Below are 27055 nucleotides of genomic sequence, written 5' to 3' on the forward strand. Positions count from 1 at the left end.
TTCACTGCAGATGCCAGCTTTTAAAGATATTTTTGCTCTGTAGTTGCTTGGTTGTTCAGATATGGAACCAAGGGATATGGAGGGCCAACTCTTCAGATACACAGACATAGTGTATGACATTAGTTCAACAACTTAAATCAACAGTGAAAAGAAAAATACAGAAAGACAACTTCTACAGATCAAAAGGATCTACTCCCCTTCTCAGTGAGAAAAGAAAAAACTTCACTAGACTTAAGTTCCTATTTAGACAAGAAAAAGACTACAGCATTAAATCTCTTGCCATCCCTGTCCAACAGAGAATAAATTTCTTTCTCTTTTTTTAGAGATTTTTAAATTTATTTTTGAGGTAGAGTTACAGAGAGAGAGAGAGACAGACAGACAGACAGAGAAAAAGGTCTTCCATCCTCTGGTTCACTCCCCAAATGGCCGCAATGGCTGGAGCTGGGACAATCCAAAGCCAGGAGCCAGGAGTTTCTTCTGGGTCTCCTATTTGGGTTCAGGGGCCCAAGCACTTAGGCCATCTTCTATTGCTTTCCCAGGACATAGCAGAGAGCTGGATTGGAAGAGGAGCAGCTAGGACACGAGCCGGTGTCCCAGGGATGCCGACACATTAGGTGGAGGCTTAACCTACTACAACACAGCCGGCCCCCAGAGAGTTGGTTTTTTATGCTTCACCCATGAGACGATCATATGATCAGGCCATTTAGAACAAATTCCCAATCACTGCTTCCACAATAAGAAGAATAGCTTAACTGCACAAGCCAGAAATAACTAGCTAAATACAGGAAAAGAAAAGCTTAAGTTCTACTGGGGCTTGAAATTCCCTAAAGAGAGCAAGAAAAGATAGTATTGAGCTTAAACAGCCATAAGGTGCACTCCCTAAGCAACACATTTTACTTTGTTTCATTAAAAGATTCACAATGGACTTTGTTTAGATTTCCAAAACTGTGAATGTGTTAATTTTCAAATATGCTGTTAAATGATGTTTATAAAAACAAGATGAATGAATTTACTTTGTCTATATGTCTTCAAAGTGATTTGCTTATAAACAACTTATAATTGCTTTGTTTTTGAATCCAATCTCTCATCTTTTAATTTTTTTGCTAAAGAATTATTTATTTGTTTGAAAGGCAGAGCTACAGAGAGAAGCAGGGGGATAGAGAGAGATTTTCCATCCACTGGTTCACTCCTCATGGCCTCAATAGCTGGGACTGGGCCAGCTCAAAGCTAGGAGCATACATCTCCATCCAGGTCTCCCATGTGGGTGGCAGGGGCGTAAATATTTGGGCTATCTTACACTGCATTCCCAGGCACATTACCAGGGAACTGGATTGGAAGTGGAGCAGCCGGGACTTGAACTGGCACCCATATGGCATGCTGGCATTGTAGGCGGGAACTTTACCTGATGTGTCACAACTATCATACTTAATGTATGCTAAACTGATCTTCTGTATATAAAGAGAATCGAAAATGAATCTTGATGTGAATGGAAGGGGAGAGGGAGTGGGAAAGGGGAGGGTTGCGGGTGGGAGGGACGTTATGGGGGGGGAAGCCATTGTAATCCATAAGGTGTACTTTGGAAATTTATATTCATTAAATAAAAGTTAAAAAATTTTAATAAAAGGATCCTCATGAGATACTCTTTTAAAAAAGAATCTGCTGGGGATCTTGCTAAAATTCAGGTACTAAAATTCAGTAGGTTGGTTTGGGATTTGAGACTCCACCTCTCTAAAGAGATCTCTGGTTATGTCAACATTGCTGATGTAGGTATTACATTTAAGTAGCAAGATTTCAATTTAAATGGCATTTCCAATTTTCCATATCATTTAGAGTCAATTTTGATAAATCATGGTTTCTTAGTATTTGTTTCATTTCATGTGTATTCTCAACTTTTGGCATTTAAGGAATAAAATATTATTATGAACAACTTGATGCAGATTCTCTAGCAGTGCTTCCCTTTTCATTTCTGATATTGTGTTTGTGTGCTTGAATGTTCTTTCTTTTGAAAAAAATTGATTAGTGTTTATCATAGTTATTACTTTCAAATAACATAATTTGAGGTTTTGATCTCCTTTTTTTCTATTTCATTAATTTATGCATTTACCTTAATGTTGTTTTTCTATGTTTATTTTGTATTTAAATTCTAATCCTTCCCTAATTTATTGAGATGAATGTTTAAATCATTGATTTTCAGCCCTTCTTATCTATTGAGTACATTATGACAGCTATGAATCATTTGCAAGTGGAAGTAAAACTGCCTATCACATGTTTACTACATATTTTCACCATTTAGTTTAAAATACATTCAGACTTTTGTTATGGTTTCTTCTCACTGTCTTAAAATATTTCTTGCTTCAAAATCTATTTTGCATAGTATAACAATACCAAGGTTCTTAAAAATTTCTTTATAGGCAATTATTTTTCTTTTTACTTCAGTCTTACTGTCATTTTGTATTTAAGCTGTCTTGTAAACTTTTTTTAAAAGATTTATTTTATTTATTTGAAAGATAGAGTTACAGAGAGAGGTAGAGACACAGAGAGAGGTCTTTCATCCGCTGGGTCACTCCCCAATTGTCTGCAACGGCCAGAGCTGCACGGATCCAAAGCCAGGAACCAGGAGATTCTTCCGGGTCTCCTACGTAGTGCAGGAGCCCAAGGACTTGGGCCATCTTCTACTGTTTTCCGAGGCCATAGCTGAGAGCTGGATTGAAAGGGGAGGAGCCTGGACTCAAGCCAGCGTCCATATGGGATGCTGGTGCTTCAGACCAGGGCTTTAACCTGCTGAGCCACAGCGCCGGCCCTGTCTTGTAAACTTTTAAAAGTTACTTTTAAAATAGAAGTGCAGTCTGTTTTTGACTTCTAATTTAAGTTTTTAGTGTATTTATATTTCATGGAATTACCAATATGTTGTGGATTTTATGTACTATATTACTATTTGCTTTCTATTTATAACACACATATTTTTTCTCATCCTCTTTTTGTTGTCCTCTTTTGGGTTTTAATTGTTTAATTTTCTTTCTCCATTATATTTTAAATTATAAACCCCTTTAATATTACATCTTACAACATGGGACCTTGATTCAAAAATAATAATAACCAAGAATGTAAAAACAATTTAACTCTATTTAGCCCCTTTTTCCCTTTTATGGTACTTTGCCATATATTATAATTTCATTTATTTTGGGGGTCCCACAATATTATTGTTTAGTAGAATCAATACTCATTTATATTTTATGCACATCTTCATCTCTCCTATCTCTGTTCATTCTTTCTTAAATCTCTGTGCTTCCATCAGGAATCAACAACTTTCTGCAAAAAGAACTCAATTAGTATTTCTTTTTTTCTTGTGTGCTGATGAAGTCTCTTAGTTTTATTTTTGTTGAAGATGCAATGAGGGATTACACTGATTAAAAGCTGGGCTTCAGGGCTGGTGCTGCCGTGTAGCTGGTAAAGCCACCGCCTGCAGTGCTGGCTTCACATATGGGCGCTGGTTCGAGTCCCAGCTGCTCCACTTCCGATCCAGCTTCCTGGAAATACACCTGGGAAAGCAGTGTAAGTTGGCCCAAGTGCTTGGCCCTGGCACCCGTTTGTGAGACCTGAAGAAACTCCTGGCTCCTGGCTTCGAGTTGGACCAGCTCCGGCCATTTCAGGCAATTGGGGAGTCAAACCAGTGGATGAAAGATCTCTCTCTCTCTCTCTCTCTCTCTCTCTTTCTCTCTCTCTCTGCCTCTCTGTAACTCTGCCTTTCAAATAATTAAATAAATCTTTTTTTAAATAAAAGAAGCAGTGAGCTTCAGTTTGGGAGAGAACTTTCCTCCTGGCTTATCTGTAAACCTAGCATGTAGCCCAACATTGGTGTCAATTGAATATGTGGTTGGCAAAGAATCTTTTTTTTCCACTTAGCTATATAAAACTAATAAAACCTCTAGTCAGCTTTTCATTATCCAATTTTACTTGGTCATTCAGCTTCTTGGTCACCCAAGAAAATAAATATCTAACAGGATAAAAGCAGTGCCAAATATGAGGTTCATTACTCTTAGATTCCCTTCTCTATGGAAAGTGAGACTCTAAACTCCATCTTGCCTATATCTTTGATTTCCTAAAACAGAAAAGCTTATTTTATTTTGCTTCATCGAGATTTTGGTTTTTGTGGTGAAATGGTTGGTGTAGTAAAAATGTAGAGTAATCTTGCTAGAAGTAGCAGACTAATTTTGAAGATTTTCATAATATGTAGAATTCCCTATGGCCTTTTTGCCATAGTAAAATAAGAAGTGGTAGTGACCAAGTTGAGAAGTGGCCCTTTAGAACAATGAACCACATCTGCATATTAATAAGGAAAATAGACTTTAGTTATGCTTATTCTTCCTGGTTTTCTCATTATATTCATCCTTACTGGACAAAGAAATTTCAGCCAGTAAACAGGCTGAATGACTGAAGAACTCAAGATTGAGAATTATTATATCCAAGTTTTAGAGCAGTGCTTAGCAACTAGTAAATACTAAGTATATATTAACTTACTTAATATTACAGAATATTCCCACATGCAACCAAGCTTTGAACTAATTTCCAATAAAAAATATAATTCACATGGACACAATATCAGTGACAATGAATACTGGTTCAAGGCTTCCTGATAAGTTTTATTGCAACTAAATATTTATTGGACTACTTATTATGTACAGACACTATGTTGAACAATCTTAGTAGATAATGAGGTACATTCAATGTAAAGACAAAACTAAAATCTAAACATTACTCAATTAAATATCTTATTATTCTTCTAAAGTCTGAGGGAAAGAATTCTATTCATTTGTATCTCCTCTATGAAGCCTAGAACATGTATCTTCAGAAGGTAGATACTCAAATGATTATGAAATTAAAATTTACAAAGGATCATATATCAAAGTCTATAAAATATCAGCTACATAGCAGTAAAAAATGAAATCTTGTCATTTGCAAGAAAATGGATGCAACTGGAAATCATTATACTTAGTGAAATAAGCTAGTCCCTAAAAGATGAATACCATATGTTCTCCCTGATCTGTGGTAACAGAGTACCTAAAAGGTAATCTATAGAAGTGAAATTGACACTTTGAGATGCTATGATTTTGAACAGCCTTTGTCTCGACTGTTGAGGAACAGTTTTTTTTCTTTGCGCTATTTGTTGAACTCTTTACTTAGTGTTGGTTTAATCTTATATGTATAAAGTTAATTGAAAATAGATCTTTGTAAAAAATAAGAATGGGAATAGGAGAGAGAAGAAGGAAAAGGGTGGGATTGCTGGCAAGAGGGAGGGTAGGGCAGGAAGAATCACTACATTCCTAAATTTGTATATATGAAATGCATGAAGTTTGTATACATTAAATAAAAGATTGCTAGGTGAAATCAATCAATAAACTACAGAAGAAAGAGTAGTCACTTTTTTATTGCTGGATGGGTAGATGGATGGATGAACAGAAATATGAAAAAAATTAATTAATGACTCAAACAGTCCTTAAAAGTTATATAACATTTAGCTAAGGAGAAAACTCGTGGTAGTAAATTCTAGGTCAAGTAAATAGTGTTATAAAAAAAAACAGAAAGGTTGAAATATACATGAAACATTTGAAAATTAATGAGCAAGACATATTTTAATGTCTATTTATCTATTTTCATCTACTCAAAAGAAAGAGTGACAGAGAGAGATGGATCTTACATCTACTGGTTCACTCACCAAATGCCCATAACAGCCAGGGCTAGGGCAGGCTGAAGGTAGAAGCCTGGATTCCATACAAGCCTCTCACATAGGGTCAGTAGCCCACACACTTGAGCCATCATTTTCTGCCTCCTAAGATTATACTTAGCAAGAAGATGGTTCAGAGGCAGAGGTACTAGGACTTGAACTGGCACACCAATATGGGATGTGGTATCCTCAGTGAAGGCTAAACCTATTGTGCCACAATAGCCTCCTCCCCAGAGTAAGACACCTTAATGGTACTACAGGGGCCATGTAAAGTGGAAGGATAACGTAATAGATTATTATGGGCTAACCAGGACCTTGACTATTATTTTATCAAATATAGACAAGATTCACTAGAAAACAGTGACCATTTGAAGATTACTGATAGCTTAATGGAAATTTTAGAACAATTCAGCAATGGTGGTCAATTCTGATAAAACAGGAAAGAGATTTGAAGTAAAAAAAATCCATTTTGTGGTTACATAAATATTCTAACTATATATAAAAGAGTATGGATCTAAATTTCAGTGTTGGCCCTGGAAATGATAAGGAAGAGACAGGTTATACAGATGCTACTGAAGATCAGTTTACAGAACTTGATGAATAAATGCATATAAGGATGGAGAACAGCACAACAAAATGATGTCTTACCTGCTCAGAGAAATGTTTCAACAATGTGATATGTTTAATGAGATGGTTTTTCACACTTGAAAATTCTGACATACAATCAAAGGGAGGCCTGCCAGGGAAGGATGACAAGATATTCCATCAATCTGAGTTTAATTGAATACTATATCTTTATACCTCAGGAAACTTAAAATTATAATCCATGATTTATAGAGCTTTAGATTTAGGAATGCCAAGGGTTAGCCAAATTCTACTGTCATAATATCAAAAATAGCAGAAATCTTACATTGAAACTGATAAATATAATGATATTTCTTTAGGCCCCCAAAATTGGCAGGGTAGTAAGAGTATAATGTACAGTAATTATTCTTATTTTCAAATTACCATAAGAGGTGAAAGGCAGAATACTATTTTTTATATTGCTTCCTTTCTTTTAAATCCCATACTGTGCAAAGAATTCTAAGAAAAGAAGAAGAGAGTAAAAGGAGCAGATACTGACTATATAATCCACAAATGGATTATCTATCTCTTGAAAAATACAGATTGGCTGTATCTGGTAATTCATTTTATTTGTCATAATGGAAAAAAGTGCTTTATTTATGATACTATAACTAATTGAAAATTTGGGGCTCTTTTTTGTATAGATCTTAGGCTTCTGTGAAACCTATAGTTACAAGCAGAAATTTGAATGAGGTAATAAAATCTACATAACTTTGCTGAAAAATGATCATAATTTTATCTGTGTTAATGATATTCCAAAATGGAAAAAAATTCAGAATCTTTTGTAAAATAAATTTACAAGCCTTACAGTGATGAATCCATATTTACTCTCAAAAGGGAAATGAAGCTTTATTTTTAAGATTTAGCAAGAAAACTAATTTGAAAGTTCCTCCTCTAAAATCCTGAAATGATTGTAACCTCTGTTATTTGCATGAAATTACCATTTTCTGGATGTTTATTTTTAAAATACATAGCATGGGCAATGATTCAAATTACTTCTTATAGTTAAGCTTAAAAACTTATGTGCTAAAAGTATACTCTTCTATAACTCTGGGAATTATGAGCACATAGGCAATAAAGGTTTCACTTGCCTTTTTAAAAATATACTTTTATTTATTTGAGAGAAAGAGTACTAGAGAGACAAATAGAGAAAGCTCCTATCTGCTCATTCACTCTCTAAAGGCATGGGATGTGGGAACTCAATCTAGGTCTCCCATGTAGTAGCAGGAACCCAAATACTTGAACCATAACCTGTCTGCCAGGGTGTGGATTAGCAAGAAGCTGGAATCAGGAGTGCAGCCAGGACTCAAACCCAGGCACCCTGATATGGGATGTGAATATCTTAACACCTGTGTCAAATGCTTGTCCCTCACATTCCTTTTTAAAGGTGGGGTCTTACCTGCCTCTTCCTAGTCTCCTAATTTTCAACATAATGCATGCTCAATTTATGCTTCCTTACAGTAGAATCTGGGTTAATTATGTTTAGATAAAGGCATGAATTATTGTATTACTTCCCAAAAATTTTGTCAGAAATTCTCTCTACCACAAATTAGTAAGCCTCTTAGAATTCTAATGACTAGTGGAGATTTAGAATAATGAGAAAATTCATCTCAACAGACTAAAATTTCCATTTGGTACCATGTTTAAAATCTTTTACAAGTCTATATCTTACACAGTAAATTTTGAAATGTACCAGAGGTTACTAATAAAGCAATACTGAAATGAAGTTCTATCATGCATATATGAATGTATAATGCATGTAAAGTCAATCTTTTATACACTGTAGCTCAGTTAAAAACTCAACTAACTCATTATAAATACTAAACATTTTAGAATATAAAAAAAGAGGATGAAACTTGTCATAGGAAAAGTTCAGAAACCAGATTTTTTCCTTTATTCGTGATGACATTTTGAATTAAATTACTAAATAAAGTTGAATTCTCAAAAATAGTAATTACCCACATTTCAGCATGTATCAATTGTCTGTGATTTTAAATTGCTGAATAGTTTTCATTTGTGTGGCTATGCTACATTTTATTTATTTGCTAGCTGATGGATATTTGGATTGTTTCTGCTTCTTGGTTATTAATAATAACACTATCTGTATAAAATTTATTCCTCTATTATCAAGATGTCTAGATTTATAACCTCCTTTTTGATAAAGTTGAAATAATTTTTGGGCCTGAAATAAGATTTGATTGAACAAGGCTGAACTGGATCAAATAATAGTTTGAATCACAACTTAAGAAAAATTTAATAATAAGGCTAATAATGGGAAATTTTACATTTTAATAGCATCTTTCCAATATTTTGTATTAGAAACACAGAATTGAGGCCAATTTTAGGATAAACCACAAAATCATTTTCCTCAGTAGCATAATAATTCAATTTCAGAGAGAAAAGAATGGGGAATTCTTCTAATTGACAGTCTTACCAGATATTTGGTAAGGGGAAATTTAATTATTATATAGGAATTTCAGTTTTATTCAGTCCTAACCATTCTTAAAATTTGTATTACTACTTTCTCAGAAATAACATATAATTCAGAGACAACTTCCAAACCATGCATGTTCCTAGAAAGTTATCTTAAAATCAGAAGTGATTAAAGCTCAGGGATCCAAATGTATTGATGTGCTTAATAACAAGCACACTCAGTGTAAGACATGACGTTGTGCTTTTTGATGAGTTTCATTAATAAAGTTTTTTGTGGACAAAGATCATATTTAGAATGCTCCAGCTTAGCAAAAAATGTTATTTAAGATCAGTAACTATTTTACTTAAAAGTTGCTAGTTCTTCACAAAGTACTATGAGATCATGTAATACTTTAAATAAAAATGTAACATTTCAAAGAGAAAAGAAAATGCTATTATGGAAAAAATTGCTATATTTGGAAGATGCTATATGCATTCATTTTGTATACCTTATTTCATTTTTGAAAGAGGGATTTAATTGATTGTCTTAAGGACAACTTACTATAAAATACTGCAGAAGCAATATAATTCTCCTTTAACTTAACTTGATTCCTTTGATGAGAGCAAAGATGTTCTCAAATTGAGGAATTTAGTGAAATTGTACCAAAAATACTTAACACTGACTTCATGAAGTGAATTTTATAATGAAGCTACTTTGATAAAATAAGAAAATCTAATACAAAGCCTCAAAAAGTTCATGGAAATGGAATTAGAATAAGTTTATTTTAGTGGAAAAAATTAAAATTCATGCTTTTTTCATAAAATGCATTCTCCTTGAATCTCTTGAAGACTTCTCGTAGTGTGAATTATCAACTGTCATTGAAGTACATACACTTAAGGTACTATATGAACTATATTCTTTTTGGGGTGGTTCTCTTTGTTGTCAATCCTCAGTCCTGTGGCTGTCTTTTCTATATGTCCAATATCCCTTTCCTTATTTGTATCCTTAAATTCAATGTATTCCACAGATCTCAATTATTTGCTCTCTGATTGTGGTCTCTGAATTCCTTTCCTTTCCTTTCCTTTCCTTTCCTTTCCTTTCCTTTCCTTTCCTTTCCTTTCCTTTCCTTTCCTTTCCTTTCCTCTTCTCTTCTCTTCTCTTCTCTTCTCTCTCTCTCTCTCTCTCTCTCTTTCTGATTGTTACCAGATTGATGTTTGTAAGATGTTCAGAAGGAAAAGGATTAGAGGAACTACTTAATTTGTTAAATTTCCTCTAATACTTGAAATGTCTTTGAACAAGTGATTAAGTCACTTCAATTTCTTTTTCATGTGAACAATTGGATTTGTCAATCAAGTATTAATTGCAAGAAAAAGGTAAAAATGGATCAATACAAAGTAGAAATAGCTGTAGAGAGAACTAACATGATAACCTTGTCTTATACTTCTCTTATTACCCTTGAAAGCATACTTCTGTTACTGTCAAACCTCTCTTATATTTGGAATTTAACACTTATCAGAAGCAAAAAATCTGGGAATATGTATCCATATAATGTTGCACTTGTATGTAAAATTAAGAGGTTCATAGTCTTTGATTAAACAATGATTGGGATATTGAAATATTAGTATTATCTAAAAGTTATTATGACAGTAAGATTTGAAATCATTAGCCTTTGATTTCCATAGCTGTTCTTCAGTAACACAAGATTTTAAAATATGTGTTAAAAAATTTAATAACTTGGTGGCTGGCATTGTGGCACAGCTGGTTAATTAAGCTGTCATCTGTGATGCTGGCATCCCATTCTGGAGCACCACCAAGTCCTGGCTGCTCTGCTTCTAATCCAGCTCCCTGCTAATGACCTCGGAAAGCAGCTGAAGATGACCAAGGTACTTGGGCCCCTGCCACCCACTTGGAGGAAGTTCCCGGTTCGTGGCTTTAGCTTGGCTCAGTCCTGGCTGTTATGGACATTTGGAGAATGAACCAGTGGATGAAGATCTTTCTCTTTGCCTCTCCCTTTCTCTCTGTCACACTGTTTTTCAAATAAAAATTTCAAAAAATTACTGTTTAAAAATAAAATAATTTTTAAAAATTTAAAACTTAATTAATATACAAAGGAAAAAAGGGGAAATTTTTGTAAAGAGTCCAAATTTGGTATTTTAGAACTTTGGTGAAACTGCTGTACATTCCTGAAGGACTGTAGAAAAACAAGTGTTGTTTCAAATGTACAAGTGGATTGTGATCTTAAAGTAAAGCCAAAACAAAACTTTGTAAAACAAACACTAGTTTTATAAAATGTATATTTTTCCATAAAATGCGGATGATCAAATACTGGTTCGTTTAAAGAGAGTTGTATAACTATGTTGTACATCCTAGGGAAATATTCAGAGCATCAATAAGATCTCTAATTTTTTATTTAAAAAATTTTTATTAATATAAAGAGAATAAATTTTATGTATTCCATAGATACAATTCTAAGGACTTTAAAGATCAGATATTGGGAGTTACCTTTCCAGAATGTTTAGTATCATCTTGACCATATTAATCAGTTCAAGAGTAGCTGTAAGAATGTTACCAGGTGGTTGTTCATTAATGCCATGTAGACTACGCGCCCTTCTTCTTTCCGATAGCATGACTATAACACGATCAATAGCGTGCTCAAGATCTTCGCATTGTTTTCTGAATCTGGTAGGCATCTTTTTGTCTTTCTGAAATTACAGTGGGAGTTTGGGGGAAAGAAATGAGGCAGCACTTTTCTAGCACACTATAAATATGGAATAGGTTCAACACCACTAACAGGTAACCAAAGTAATGATAGAGGGATGCGAAATTACCATCGATAACTTACTTATTATTTAGAAAATGTTTCTGGTAATACTTATATTACTCATGGTAATCATTGATAAAAGGCATGAAAATAATAAGTTTCAGCCATGGGAATACTAGTTTCTGTAATTTTAGATTGTGCCAAAAACTTTTTGCCTATAATTAGGACATACTAATTGTGTACTGTTAGTATATTTATCTCATTTCTGTTATAGATTATTTTTTGGGGAAATCCATATTATTTTGTATTTTGAGCAAGAATGTTTATAGAACTAAAAGCTGGGCTGGCGCCGTGGCTCACTTGGCTAATCCTCCGCCTGAGGTGCAGGCATCCCATATGGGCACCGGGTTCTAGTCCCGGCTGCTCCTCTTCCAGTCCAGCTCTCTGTTGTGGCCAGGAAGGCAGTGGAGGATGGCCCAAGTGCTTGGGCACCTGCACCCGTGTGGGAGACCAGGAGGAAGCACCTGGCTCCTGGCTTCAGATCAGCGTATTTCTGGCCGTAGCGGCCATTTGGGGGGTGAACCAACGGAAGGAAGACCTCTCTCTCTCTGTCTCTCTGTCTCATTCTGTCTGTCAAAAAAAAAAAAAAAAAAAAAAAAAAAAAAAAGAACTAAGGGCTAAAGAATGAGATCTTTTTTTTAAATTTTTCTCAGAGTCCTGGAAGCTAGGTATAGCCCTTTCTGAGAGCTGAAAATTAAAAAATGCATGAGCTGGCAGATTCTTAATTGGATACTGATATTTAAATATACATTTTAAATGTGATTGGAAATTCTCATTTAGATGTTTTCTCTTGGCATGAGCATGTGTACAAACACTGTCATTCCTCATATATTTTGTTCAAGGCCTCAAAAACTGGCTGGCAGAAATAACCACAGAATTGTAATAACTGTACATGGCCTCTTTAGAAAAATTAATGCCAATTTCCCTATGTAGTAATCAAAGAATAATCTGTAGTTCACTAAGTAGTGAGGAACTCTATTAAAAAGAACCTACCCTATTAGTCTTTGAAAGTCTAAAATACAGTGATTTTTTAAAATGGGTTTTTCCCTGAGTCCAATAGAAAACTGTGTGAAAAATCACAAAAGTATGATTGCTTTTAAGCCAGACAACCACATGCACGTCTTATCAATTATCACTTCTTCATAACATTTCATAACATAAAATGAATTGTGTGATATGTTCAAACATTCACTCTTAGTAAGTCATTTTCAATATCACAAATCAATTAAAATAAAAATTGTCGTCCAGATTTCTAATGTTTTGGTAGTATCCACCTCACACAAATAGGCTTGCATGGTTTGTTGACTGGTAAAGTAAAATGTATATTTGGATCATTGTACATCTTTAAATGAGATTTACATTATTAAAAAGCAAGTTACAGAGAATGAAGAATTCTATTTTTTCTGTTTTATAGATGTCAGAATGAAATTATTTATTAATGTTGATATTCAAGATGTAAGCATTATCATGTATTTCTTGCCACCTTTTGCTTCTCAACATTCTCCAGCTTTCATTGATATAATCTAGGATTTTAGAAATTATCATTATTAACATTAAAATCAATTAATATTACTTGGGTATAAACTTTGTCTTTTCAAGTGTGTTTCAAAATCTTGTGTTAACTTCATAATCATATTAACAGATTATTTTTGATAAATTCTGCTCTATAGTTTCATTGCTTATTGCCAGTTCTTTCATCATACAACTATCCTGTTGATGAGTTATTTATTTTTACCCATCTCTTGGTCAGCTTAAATATATCTCCAGTAATTCTAAAGGATAATGTATTTTCTGACCTTTGTAATCTTTAGAACGTTTTGCACTTGCAACTCTCATGAATGGTTTCCCTAGGTAATGTGATGAGGCATTAGTATATCTTTTCGTGGAAAAAGCATCCCCATGTTCAGTGCTCTTTCTCTCACATTATTAAATTTATTTGTCCCTAGAGTGATAAGGAAAAATGGGACTTTTCTTTCCATACTATTGACTATGTGGTGAAATGGAAAGATTCTAAATTTGGTGTGAGATCTAAGATTGCTCAAATCAAACATTTCAGAGTCTTAGAAATTTTTATCTTGAACATTTAGATATTAATTCATGTTTTATCATGATTCTTAAAAATGTCAAATGTTTTAAAAATATGAATTATTATTCATATATTTATAATTCATGTATGTTATAAAAACACAATATTTTAGGTATTCTTACACATCAGATTCTAAATGGTGGACAATGTCTCTATATTATTAAGGAAACTTCAAAGAAATTGAACATCGAGTCCCTCTGAGATGCTAAGTAAATTTGGTTTGACTTTTCTAATGAAATCCTATTTTTTGCAACACAATGGATGCAACTGGAACCCATCACACTTGGTGAAATAAGCCAGTCCCAAAAAGACAAATACCATATGTTTTTCCTGATCTGTAATAACTAATAAAGTACAAAAAATGTAATTAATAAGACTGAAATTGACATTTTGAGATTCAATGATTGTTTACAGCCCTGGTCTCCACTGTTAAGGAACAGAGTTTTTTATTTTTTTCTTCCTACTATTTGCTGAACTCTTTATTTAGTGCAGGGTTAATTTTGTGAATATAAAATAGACTGAAAGTAGATCATTATAAAAATTAAGATAGGGAATAAGAGGAAGGAGAAGGAAGGGTGGGAGCATGGGTTTGGGGGAAGGTAGTGTGGGAAGTATCACTGTGTTTCTAAAGCTGTATATATAAAATACATGAAATTTTTATACCTTAAATTAAATTTAAAAAATAAAAATAAACAATTAAATACTGGTTTTGGTTGATACATTACAAAACCTCCTTTAAAGAGTGAAAAATCATATTTATTTTTAAAATAATTTTTCATACAGCAAAACATTTTTTCAGTAAAATCCAAATCATCTAGGTCAAGTAAGTTACAATTGAGCAATGTTTAGAATTTGGAAATGAAAGCCCATGAATAACAATGGTAATTTAGTGTGGTTAACAAAATGTACATAATGCCATTTAAGTTGTAAAAGAGAAGGTCTTCTGATATTTTAAAAAGTCATACCTATTAACATACTAATATGAAGTTACTATTTATTAGTTATATTAGTTGATGAAGATGTCCAAGAGAAGTGTTTCTCAAATGAAAGTGTTCGTAGAACTAATCATAGAGTCTATGCAGGTCTCAAAGTAAAAATGGGAGTGGTACTGTGGAGCAAATGATATGAGGCCAAATATGCACTACAAAAAGAAACTGATATAGTTATGAGAATTAATGTAAATGAGAAGACATATAAAAAGAGCCTATAGAGAAGATATAGGATAAGAGAAGTCAAGTGGATGATAAAGAATATCTGCTAATCATAGTCCTAACAAAGTCATTCAGAAAATGTTAATACGCTGTATATAAAAATCTCTGTAATTAGAAATGCATTATTTTAGGAGTAAACTATTAGAATAATAATATCACTTAATAAATATTAGTATTGAGAGTTGTGAATTAAAATAAATGTGAAGAAGAAAGGAGTAGAGGCCTAAGTATAATAGAGAACTCTTCCAATCATAATGAAAGATCAGATTATGGGAGTCTAGAATTTCTGTAGCGAACAGCCTTTTATTTTAAAAAGCTGGCTGAATTTTCAGAGGCTAAAGTTATTATAAAGGTGTAATTTAAGAGAGATTTTTAAACTGGCTTCTGTGTTCTGTACTAAAAGTTAAGGAGAAAATTGATCAATGGTGTATTACAAAGATTGCATTTTGATTTTGCACAGATAGTACAGGAAATTAGAATTAGTTTTGGTAGGACATATAGCATAATGGTAAGATGCCGCTTCAGACACTGGCATCTCATATTGGAGTGTCTGGGTTTGAGTCCCAGCTGCACTTCCAATTTCAACTTCCTGCTAATGAGCTCCTTGGGAGGCAGCAGGTGATGGCTCAAGTACTTGGTCCTCTGCTAAGCACCTGGGAGACCTGTTTGAATTCCTGGATACTGGCTATGTTCTAGCCCAGTCTCTATTATTGTGGGCATTGGGGGAGTGAATTAGTGGATGGAAGATTCTCTCTCTCTCTCTCAGTCTGTGTGTTTGTGTGTGTCTAATGTTCAAATATTTTTTTTGAAATTTCTAATAAATTATTTTAAAAGCTTTATTTCTTTTTCTGAAATTGGGGGTAGGGGTGGGCAGAGACCCTAATGGTTCAACAGCAGGGCTGGACCAGGACAAAGTCAGAGGCCAGGAGCTCCAATTGGTCTTTTACGTGAGTTGATGAAATCCAAACACTTGGACTATCATCTGATGCCTCCAAGGCACATAAACAGGAAGCTGGATGAGAAGCAGAAGCATGATTTGATCCCATACACTCTGACATGTGATGCTGGCTAACACAACCAGTGGCTTAACCTGCTGTGCTGCAAGAACTGAGAACTGAATTGCACTGGATAGAGAACAACATGTTATAGAAATATTAGGGGAAAGACAAGGCTCTAATTTAGTATTCAAAAATAAGTGAGAGAAACAGTTCATTTTCCATTGCTTCATAACGTCTATACAATTATTGGTTAGATCTCATCTTAGACATAAAAATAAAATTAAGGTTTATAGTACATGCATTGTAACATCTCAAGCACACTCAAGTTTTCTATAAATTCCAAGACTGTAAATTAGTAGACTAAGTTGCATTAGTTGCACTCACAAAAGCAACTATATGCACATATGCTTATTTATATATGTAAATGTATGTGTGTATATTTAAAAAGAAACATGCATATATATGTGTACATATATGCATATATACACAAAAATTCACATATAATACATATATAGTGTTTGAAAATTATATGCAATATATTTAAAACAGTATGTACAAAAGTATTTTTAAAAATCTATTTAAAAATTGAATTTTTATTTCGGTGCAAACATTTTTAAAAATCCATACAATTTTTCATAATATGATTTTTCCATAAACTTTTTGAAGATTGATCCCATATAATGTGTGTACATGTGCATATATTAAGATATAAAATGGACAACTCATAAAAATATTTCAAAATCATTGAACAGTTTTGAATTGTTTCAATACTTATTAGGCCAGATGAATTATTTTGAAGTGTTACAATATAATAATTCATATCCATATCCATGTCTATATTATGCAAAATGTTAGGATGGAAATTGTAAGGGAGGGGAATTATCATCCATCTAAATGTTAAATAGAATACACATAATTCAACTAACTTTATGAATTATACAGGTCTTTATTCCTGTTTGCATCACAAGTCAGTATATCTTGTAAAATTATCAATAATAACTTCTGAAACCGAAAGATCTCTTCGCTATGAGTTAACCAACAATTTGACTTGAAGCAATAAAAATTATTCAAAGAAATGTCCAGCTTAATGATCCAACGTGGGAAACGGGATACACAGCAGACTCATAGAATGGCAAATGCCCTAAACAGTACTCTGGTCTCAGAATCATCCCTTATGGCATTTGGATCCGGCTAAAAAGGCCATGAGAGTTTCGCATGCATGGAAAGTCAAGACACTGTGGCAAAAAATTACCTAAATGAAAGATCTCTGTGAGTGAGATCCCAGCGGAAAGAACGGGCGATGAAAGAAGGAGATACCTTTCTCTGAAGGGAGGAGAGAACTTCCACTTTGATTTTGTCCTTGTCTAAATAAGGCCAGAGTTTGTGAACTCAAGAGGTTTCTGTTGACTTGGCAGCTCATGACAAGAGCCTCGTGTGATTACTTACGTCATAAATAAGAGTGTCACTTGTTAAATGAACAAAAGGAATCACTGTGCACTTACTCACCATGTAGGCTCTCTGTCCTTAATGTATTGTACTATGAGAATCAACGGTAAAACTAGTCTTCCAACAGTGCTTTTTACTTTGTGTTTCTGTGTGGGTGCAAACTGTTGAAATCTTTACTTAGTATATACTAAGTTGATGTTCTGTATATAAAGGTAATTAAAAATGAATCTTAATGAATAATGGGATGGGAGAGGGAGTAGGAGATGGGATGGTTTGCGGGTTGGAGGGTGGATATGGGGGGAAGACAGCTATAATCCAAAATTTGTACTTTTGAAATTTATATTTATTAAATAAAAGTTTTCTTAAAAAAGAAATGTCTAGTTTATTTCATTTAGAGATGAAAAATGTCCATGGTATTCTACAGGATATTATTCTGAATCCAAGTTATTGTCTTTTTAAAGGGGGTAAAATCAATTCTGGTCAGAAAAGATATGAACAGGTGTTTATTATAAATGCAATTTTAGTTACTCAACCAATTTTGAGCGTCAAATATTTACCAGTTATTGTGTAATACTGTAATAATTTTGACAGAATGGCTTCTGACATTGCATGGGTTATATTCAAGAAGAGGAAATACACAATATAGCAGAAACCAAATAGTGATTTCATGATATTTGAAAAACAAAACAAAACTAAACTATATTCACATATATTCTTCTTTCAGCAAGTTTCCTAAAGTGTTTACCACAAAGCAAAATTCTACATTAAAACATTGTCCAATTCTATATACTCAAAGAAACACTAATTTAATAAAAACACTCCCATTTTGAATGTTTTCCTTTTTTTGAATCACTATTCCCAGTAAAGCAGCCTTTTCACACAGCTCAAAATAACACTACCTTGCCATTAGAGAAAACAACTGAGGTCAAGGAAATTTTCTTATGGAGATAATTGATACCACTCATAGAGATGAAAGAATTACATTTTGCCAGTGGCTATATTTTTATAAAAACTGTTATCATCTGCTATGATGATATGAATGTTTGTGTCCCTTCAAATTTTATATATTGGAATCCTAGTGCCCAACGTAATTGTATTAGGAGATAAGGCCATTGTAAGGTGATTAGGTTATGAGAGTGGAGTCCTCATGAATGGGATCAATGCTCTTAAAAAACGGATCCCAAAGAGATCTCCTTTCTCTTTCCACATGGTGAAGAAACAGTGAACAAACAATTAACTGTGAAAAAGCAAGACTTCACCAGCAACTGAATCTGCTGTCTCCAGAACAGTGAGAGGTAAAAATCTGTTGTTCAGAATCAACAAGTTTATGACATTTTGTTATAGCGGACAAAACAGTCTGGAGTATTGAGAGAGAGAGAGAGAGAGAGAGAGGAGAAAGAGAAGAGATGCTAATAACTGAATTTCTTTTTATTTATTTATTTATTTATTTTTGACAGGCAGAGTGGACAGTGAGAGAGAGAGACAGAGAGAAAGGTCTACCTTTGCCGTTGGTTCACCCTCCAATGGCTGCCGCGGCCGGCGTGCTGCAGCTGGCGCACCGCGCTGATCCGATGGCAGGAGCCAGGTACTTATCCTGGTCTCCCATGGGGTGCAGGGCCCAAGCACTTGGGCCATCCTCCACTGCACTCCTGGGCCACAGCAGAGAGCTGGCCTGGAAGAGGGGCAACCGGGACAGAATCCGGCGCCCCGACTGGGACTAGAACCCGGTGTGCCGGCGCCGCGAGGCATAGGACTAGCCTAGTGAGCCGCGGCGCTGGCCAATAACTGAATTTCTGAAAATTTCCTGAGAGAATATGTTTTTTTAATGCCTATTTAGCCTTCTCCTTCGAAGTATAACTATTTAAGCAAGTAATTCTAACTCAACTCAAAGTCTTGAATATATTAAATTGTGTACCTTAACCCTGACTCCGAAGTGTGAAAGGGCAAACTTGCAAAAGAAAACAAGTCTATTAAATGACAATATATTTTCATAAGATAATTCATCCTAATAAAGAAAGAAGCCTTTCTCAGAATATAGAGTGAATCATGCAGATCATATTTTTTACACTAACAATGACACCAAATACCCTAGTAATGTTTTTTGTTCACTTTTAAAATCCACTTTTAAAGAATAAATGTATTTTTACTTTGTAAAGGAATACTAAAAGTATTAATGTTAATGAAGGTTGCAGAAAACCATAACAATGGTGTAGCACAAAGACTAACAGTGAGAAATAGCTGCATCCCTCTGAACAGTAACTTTATTAACAATAGATAATGTTCAATATAGGTCAGCCTTTCAAGATGATTAATTTTATCACTAAATTTATTTATTTATTTATTTTAAAGATTTATTTATATATTTGAAAATCAGAGTTACACAGAGAGAGGAGAGGCAGAGAGAGAGAGAGAGAGAGAGAGGTCTTCCATCCGATGATTCACTCCCCAATTGGCCGCAAGGGCCAGAGATGTGCCGATCCGAAGCCAAAAGCCAGGAGCTTCTTCCAGGTCTCTCCTCTGGGTGCAGGTGCCCAAGAACCTGGGCCACCTTCTACTGCTTTCCCAGTTCATAGCAGAGAGCTGGATTGGAAGAGGAGCAGCCGGGACTCAAACTGGCCAGGGCATTAACCCAGTGCGCCACAGTGCTGGCCCCACACTGCATTTATCAATTTAGTTCCCTAATACTAAAATAGTGATGGGGGATGTTATTCCTACAAACATAGCACAGGTGGAAATATATGCATGAATAGTTGATGTGTTTGAAAAGATGATGGTTCACATGAATAAACAGAGCATCTGAAGAGTGCACTCCACTATATTTTTCTTTAAGTGTACTTCTCAATAATTTATTATCTATATTATATTTTTCTATAATATATTTATATATTTCTATATTTAGAATCTCCATTGTTTAAAAAATGATACAACTGTGGCCAGCACCGTGGCTCACTAGGCTAATCCTCTGCCTTGCGGCGCCGGCACACTGGGTTCTAGTCCCGGTCGGGGCGCCGGATTCTGTCCTGGTTGCCCCTCTTCCAGGCCAGCTCTCTGCTGTGGCCCGGGAAGGCAGTGGAGGATGGCCCAAGTGCTTGGGCCCTGCACCCCATGGGAGACCAGGAGAAGCACCTGGCTCCTGCCATCGGATCAGCGCGGTGCACTGGGCCACAGCGCGCCGGCCGTGGTGGCTACTGGAGGGTGAACCAATGGCAAAAGGAAGACCTTTCTCTCTGTCTCTCTCTCTCACTGTCCACTCTGCCTGCCAAAAAAAAAAATGATACAACTGGTTATAAAACTTCTATAGTAATTTTTCCTCCAAAGATAGTTTATGAACGTAAAAAAATAGAAGACAGATGGCACTCAAAATGTTTGTCTATGGGCAATGCAGCCTTCGCAAGTGTCAGAAGACTAAACTTATCATGGCAATCTTGAGCTGCTAGCAACTAAGTGATTTTAAATGCAATAATACAATTCTATCTCCAAATAAAATAGAGCATAAGAAAACTACCTATTTAACAGTAAAATGGTGCTTCAATAAGAGATATAAAAAGCTCTTTCATTTCATTATGGGCATAGAGAAAGAAAAACGAAGTTGTTTTCCATTCACATAGGTGATAAATTACAGCAAGCAAAGAACTCTAACGGTAAGACTTCACGAATTTCAACAATCCTTGTCACAACATGCATAAAAAGGGCAACAAGTGAGGTGACAACTGTGCTGAAGAGGTTGCACTGAAACAACCTGACCTAAAGGAGAGAACAAACTTCAGATGTTAAAATTAAGAGTACAGCCTTGCTATTTTTCAAGTCTACTTATGAAGGAGTGTTTTTGGCAGTTGTTTTTGGATGAAAGTTTGCATATGATCAGAATTTGACTTCCAGTAAAAGCTCAATGGCACAGTTATGATATTATAGCATTGAACATTTTATTTCAAGGTGTTTTTCAAATTAAAAATGGCCTGTATTATTGAGTAATAAGTTATCAAATGTTGGGTCAGTGGCATGTGCAACTGGATGTGATTGCTAAGTGCCTATTGTCTCCATCTCATGGTCTAACAGATAGAAAAGTGATTTTAGAAGACTGGTAAATCAATTTGTCTATTTTAATGCCTGTTAACTGGCAGGAAATTCATGGAAAAGGCATAAGCTGCCTTAACTCAAAGCTATGCAGATGCTATTTAACTTAACAATGGGTTTATGTCACCATAAACACAATATAAATTGAAAAACATAAATGAAAAAATGCATATTGAACACCATATTTTAGCCTAGCCTAGCTTAAGTGTGCTCAGAACACTTACATTAGCCTATGGTTGGGCAAAATAATTTAATTCAAAAATCCTGTTTTATAATAAAGTATTAAACATCTCGTGTAACTTAATGCAGTATACTGTAGAGTCGAATATCACTTGTTTGCCACCATGATTGTTCAGCTGAATGGGAGAAGCAGTTTGCTGCCACTGCCCAGGATCATATTGTGTTACCTAGGGAAAAATCTAAATTGGAAGTTTGAAGTATAGTTTCTACTGAAGATAGATAGATAGATAGATAGATAGATTTCACAACATCATAAAGTTGCAAAAATGAATGTCAAACCATAATAAGTTGGGGGCTATCTGTATTCTTTCTAATAGCTGCTGCCATTCTCCATATAAGCTAGAAGTATTGGCAGGGGTAGTGTAGGTGAATAGATATGGAAATAGGAAAAGAGAACATAAAAAATCATCGCTAGTGAATGGATTTGGACTTAGTAGAGAAAAGTCCAAGAATACAGAAAAAAAGTGCCCTGAAGAGCTTTTGATGTAAAATTAGATTTTTTGAATACTGAAAACAGAACTACCATTGCATAAAAATACAAGTTTTGAAAATGGTTAATGAGAAGTTTAAAAATCTAAGACATAAAAAAGCTTGCTATAGAAGACCAGTATTAAATATAATTCATGAAATGTCAGCTATAACTACACAGCAGGGAACATCTTGCAGATTTAATTAGGTAATGAGGATAATCACATACTCCATAGGTCCAGGAACAAGAAGGCTGAATAACAAATGAACATAATGTTATCTAATTTTTAAAATGAGCCAACATTCATAGGTCATATCTTCTTATTATAATTTATCTACCAAAAAAATTTTACTTGGATTTTATAACAACTTGAAAGTGTAGTACTATAAAACTTAGTTCCTACAAACTCAGACCATGGTACAAGAGGGAAGGTGCAATCTTATTTATAAAAAGCCAGCATGCTTTACTCTGTTCTTTAGGATCAGTTAACAACATGTGACCAGCACCTGCTGAATTTTGAAGGTGCCAGAACACTCAAAAGGATTTTTTAGGTGCAACCAAATTTGAAAAAAGGGATAAAGACTGGATGGGACTAATGATAATCACCATCATTATAAAAGTTAACATTGTGCTATTTTTGAGTTAGGTACTCTGCTTTACATTAACTCATTTAATCCTCATTATAACTTTATGATAACTTATTACTAACTTACAAATGAAAAAACTGAGGCAAAAAGCAAACAAAATTAAAAATGATACAAATTATTTTGCAGTGAGCCTGACACATAAGAATCACTTAAAAAGGTAGACTAAAATAATTGTTATTTCCTAAATTCAAAATAAATAAGTCAATAAATACTCAATCCCACTTAGTTTAATTCCGGAGGCTACACACTTAACCACTATTCTGTACATCAGAAAAAGACATTATTTAAAAATACATTCTTTGAAGTGAAAAGTTACACTCCAAAAGTATAGTTATATCATTAAGGAATTAACACAGGCTAGCACATCAGAGGCAGAATGGCCCAAAATATGAGGAGGAACTTTGTAGCTGTGGCTAAATATTTTACTCACAAATGTTACTACTTGCCCTTAGGCCTTCAAATGTTAGTACTGTTAAAGGTCAAATGCTAGATTGCTTTTAGTAAAAAAGAGAATTATAATTTTTTAGAAGAGCTAAGCAGATATATAGAAGAATACAGTCTTTCATACTATATATTATTTCCCTTCTGTATAACTATTTTTGTTTCCTAAGGCTTGAAATGAGTCTAAAAGAACAGAAAGGAAGGGATGTGGTGAAACTTTTCCTTCTTTCTAGGTCCTGCCAAACAAAATTCAGACATTTAAATACATTTCTTGCCACTGGAAACAAGATCTATCTAACACCATGTTTTCAAAAATCACTACTGTTTAACACTACCACCCCCTTGGATATACATCTCAGTTTTTGGATTTTTCATCCGATTCAGAGGATCTTACAATTTCTCAGCCTATCTGATTTTCATGTCTTTCATCTGTTCTTCTTTAACCATTAGCTTGTACAGCCACAACCTGGACTTCATCAATAAAAATGGAACAAAAGAAATAGCTTCAAGAAAACCATTAAGGAAAAAACAGGAAGGCTTGGAAATCATTTGTGTAAGGAGTATCCAACTCGCAGACATTTGAAAAGTCAAAAGTAGCTTATAATCCTGCATTGCTAAATAGCCAAACATACCATAATGCAAATGTGTCTCTGTTCGAAGAACACCTTATTATTTGCTGCTAACCAATATACTTTATAGAGGCTGCAAGGATGTATTAATTTATCCTTACAATCCTTAAACTCACACTGTCTCCCATAAATATGCACAATTAAAGTAATAACATTATTACACTAGATTAGACATGTCAATGGTAGTAATTAGATACATTAATGCCAGAACACAGTGCTTTATGAGTTTTTTCACTATGAAATGTAATCCTCTGGTTGTAAATATGTGTTCTGGATGCAACATGTAACTGATTGTCTGGGATTAAATAACTTTACTTCAAATGTAACATAGTCAATGAAATATAGCTTTATAATAAGTGTTATCATTTACTGAATCCCTATTATATAATATGCACTTAATTCAGGATTTATCTGTAATATTTCTAATCATCACAGCAATGCTGAAAAAAATCTGTTTTACACCTATACAGAATATCAGAAATTAAACAATTTTCCAAGGTCATAAAGTAGTAAAGTTAGGATTAATACCCAACTCAGATACTTGAATTAAAAAGGTAGAGAGGGTTTAATCTAAACATTATATATATATATATATGTTACATATATATATATATATATATATATATGTATGTAGCTTCCTAGCTAACATTTTGATTTTGATCTTGTACACTTAAAAGTTAATAATAAAATGTCTAAGAACAGGCATTCCAGGTGGATAAATGGAAAGAAAAGAATGACAGGGCACCTTCCATTAGCAGCAAAAGGGGGAAAGTAGAAATAAAAGTATTCTCACATATTGCCTGTAGAAAGTTCTGCTATGGTAAGCAGAAAAATGTCTTCTCAAAGATGTCCATAAAATAATCCCTTAAACTTGTGAATATGTTATGTTAACATGGCAAAGGGCATTAGGTTGCTAATCATCTGACTTTTAAAATGTGAAGATGATCCTAGACTATCAACATGCATCCAGAACAATAACATAAGCTTTTAAAGGCAGAGAGGGAGTCAGACAAGGAGGGTTCAGAGATGTCACAATGAAAGTAGAGGCAAAAGAGATTAAAAAGGCTGTAGGCAGGGAGGTGGCTCTAGCAAAAGGGAGTTGAGGATTACCATGAGCTGTGCTGCAGCATATGTGCAACTGCAGCCCTATACCATGTACTCTCCAAACCACCTCACTTTTTGTGCAGCAGAGAACTGCAGTTGCTGCAGTTTCACCACTTAAGAACTAACACCACCTAAAAATATCCAAAATGGCTATCAGCTGAAACTCTGCGATGACTTTTAGTTCATCATAATGTCATTATAATAAAATTACTATGGCTGACCCTTCCGCTTCCCATCACACACCTGATACTATGACACTTCTGAGATTTCTCAAAAAGGGCAAGGAAACAGTTGATAGAAAAGTCCATTCCCTGATTCCATCTCCTTTAATATTCAGTTAAGTTCCACACCAGACATCTCTCCCAATGCCTCCAGATCATATAAAAGGTGACCCAGAATCCTGTTAAGTGCAGTTCTCTTTCTCTCCTGAGCTTGCCTACACTCCTTCCTGACTGTGAACTTTTGCTTTGCATGTAAATAAATCTTGTTTCTCTGTTCACCTTTTTCCTGTGTCTCATCCTTTAAATTCTTCTTGTGTTGGAGACAAGAGCCTGGACTCAGCCAAGGCCACCCCACAACATAAGCCTGAAAGAGACTTCAGCAGCCATTGCTGGCTTTGAAGATGAAGGAAATGAGTTCTGAGGTGAAGGATGTGGACAGCTTTTAAAAGCTGGTAATGTCCTTCAGTGTAGCTAACAAGTAAACGGTGACCTCAGCCTAAAAACTTAAAACTGATTTCTTCTAGTAATTTTAATGAACAAGGAAATAGATTTTCCCCTAGAAGATGAAGAAAAGGAAGAAGTCCTGCAAATGCCTTGAATTTAACTCACTGAGGCAAAGACTTCTCATCTATAAAATTATAAAATAGTAAATGAGTGTTGTAAGTCACTAAATTTGTAGAAAATTTTAAAGGAAGAAATAGAGAACTAATATATCTGGAGATACTTATTTCAGAGTTACTGCTGATAGATGTCTTTTGTTACCTTCTCCACGTCCCAATCCCCTTGACCCCAGACTGCATTTCTTCTCTATTTATTTCTCATATTAATCTTTCCTACCTCTTTAATATTTTATATTGTATTTATTGTTTAAAAATGTATTAAAAGCTTCACAAAGATGCAATTCCAGAAATAATCAATACTAAAGATATCATTCAATGTACAGTCCTTTTCTTCTGGCAGAAGTATAAATAGTAATCTTTTTAACTGCTACTTTCCTAAATTGAGTTCCTGTGAATGCTTAATGGTGTTCAATACCTCAATATTCTTAATGACATTCATGAACACTTACAAATTCTTAATGAATCAATGAAATGAGTTACTTTCCAGCAGTGTACTAAAGCTGGTTATTACTGGTTTTCTAGAGGAAGATGTTAAAATGTCAGAAATTTTGAAATTCATTTGTTAAACAGCAGTTATTAAAAATAAATAAAATTGAGGCAGGCGCTGTGGTGTAGCAGGTGGGGCCTCAGCCTGCAGTGCTGGCATCCCATATGGGTGCCGATTCAAGGCCCGGCTGCTCCTCTTTTGATCCAGCTCTCTTCTACGGCCTGGGAAAGCAGTAGAAGATGACCCAAGTCCTCGAGCCCCTGCACTTGCGTGGGAGACCTGGAAGCAGCTCCTGGCTCCTGACTTCGGATTGGTGCAGCTCCGGCTGTTGTTACCATGTGGAGAGTGAACCAGTGGATGGGGATCTCTCTCTCTCTCTTTCTCTCTCTCTCTGCCTCTCTGTAACTCTTTCAAATAAATAAATAAATCTTTAAAATATAAATGAAATTGGCCGGCTCTGCAGTTCACTTGGCTAATCCTCCACCTGCAGTGCCAGCACTCTGGGTTCTAGTCCCGGTTGGGGCGCCGGATTCTGTTCCAGCTGCTCCTCTTCCAGTCCAGCTCTTTGCTGTGGCCCGGGAGTGCAGTGGAGGATGGCCCAAGTGCTTAAGCCCTGCACCCGCATGGGAGACCAGGAGGAAGCGCCTGGCTCCTGGCTTCAGATTGGTGTAGGTCGCCGGATGTAGTGGCCATTTGGGGGGTGAACCAACGGCAAAGGAAGACCTTTCTCTCTGTCTCTCTCTCTCACTGTCTAACTCTGCCTGTCAAAAAATAAATAAATAAAATTAACAATAAACAGATC

General features: G+C 34.8%; 1 protein-coding gene across 1 annotated transcript in view; it reads right to left on the minus strand.

The window, feature by feature from the left end:
- LOC100349442 (uncharacterized) overlaps positions 1-27055 on the minus strand; it is a 459397-nt gene that overhangs the window by 310569 nt on the left and 121773 nt on the right. Inside the window, exons 6-7 of the mRNA XM_051827387.2 lie at positions 11262-11461; positions 6371-6458 (exon numbers count right to left, since the gene is read on the minus strand). Coding sequence (XP_051683347.2) covers positions 6371-6458; positions 11262-11461 — 288 coding nt within the window. The remainder of the gene's footprint in view (positions 1-6370; positions 6459-11261; positions 11462-27055) is intronic.

This window comes from Oryctolagus cuniculus, chromosome X (assembly GCF_964237555.1).
Source record: "Oryctolagus cuniculus chromosome X, mOryCun1.1, whole genome shotgun sequence".
NCBI lineage: Eukaryota > Metazoa > Chordata > Mammalia > Lagomorpha > Leporidae > Oryctolagus > Oryctolagus cuniculus.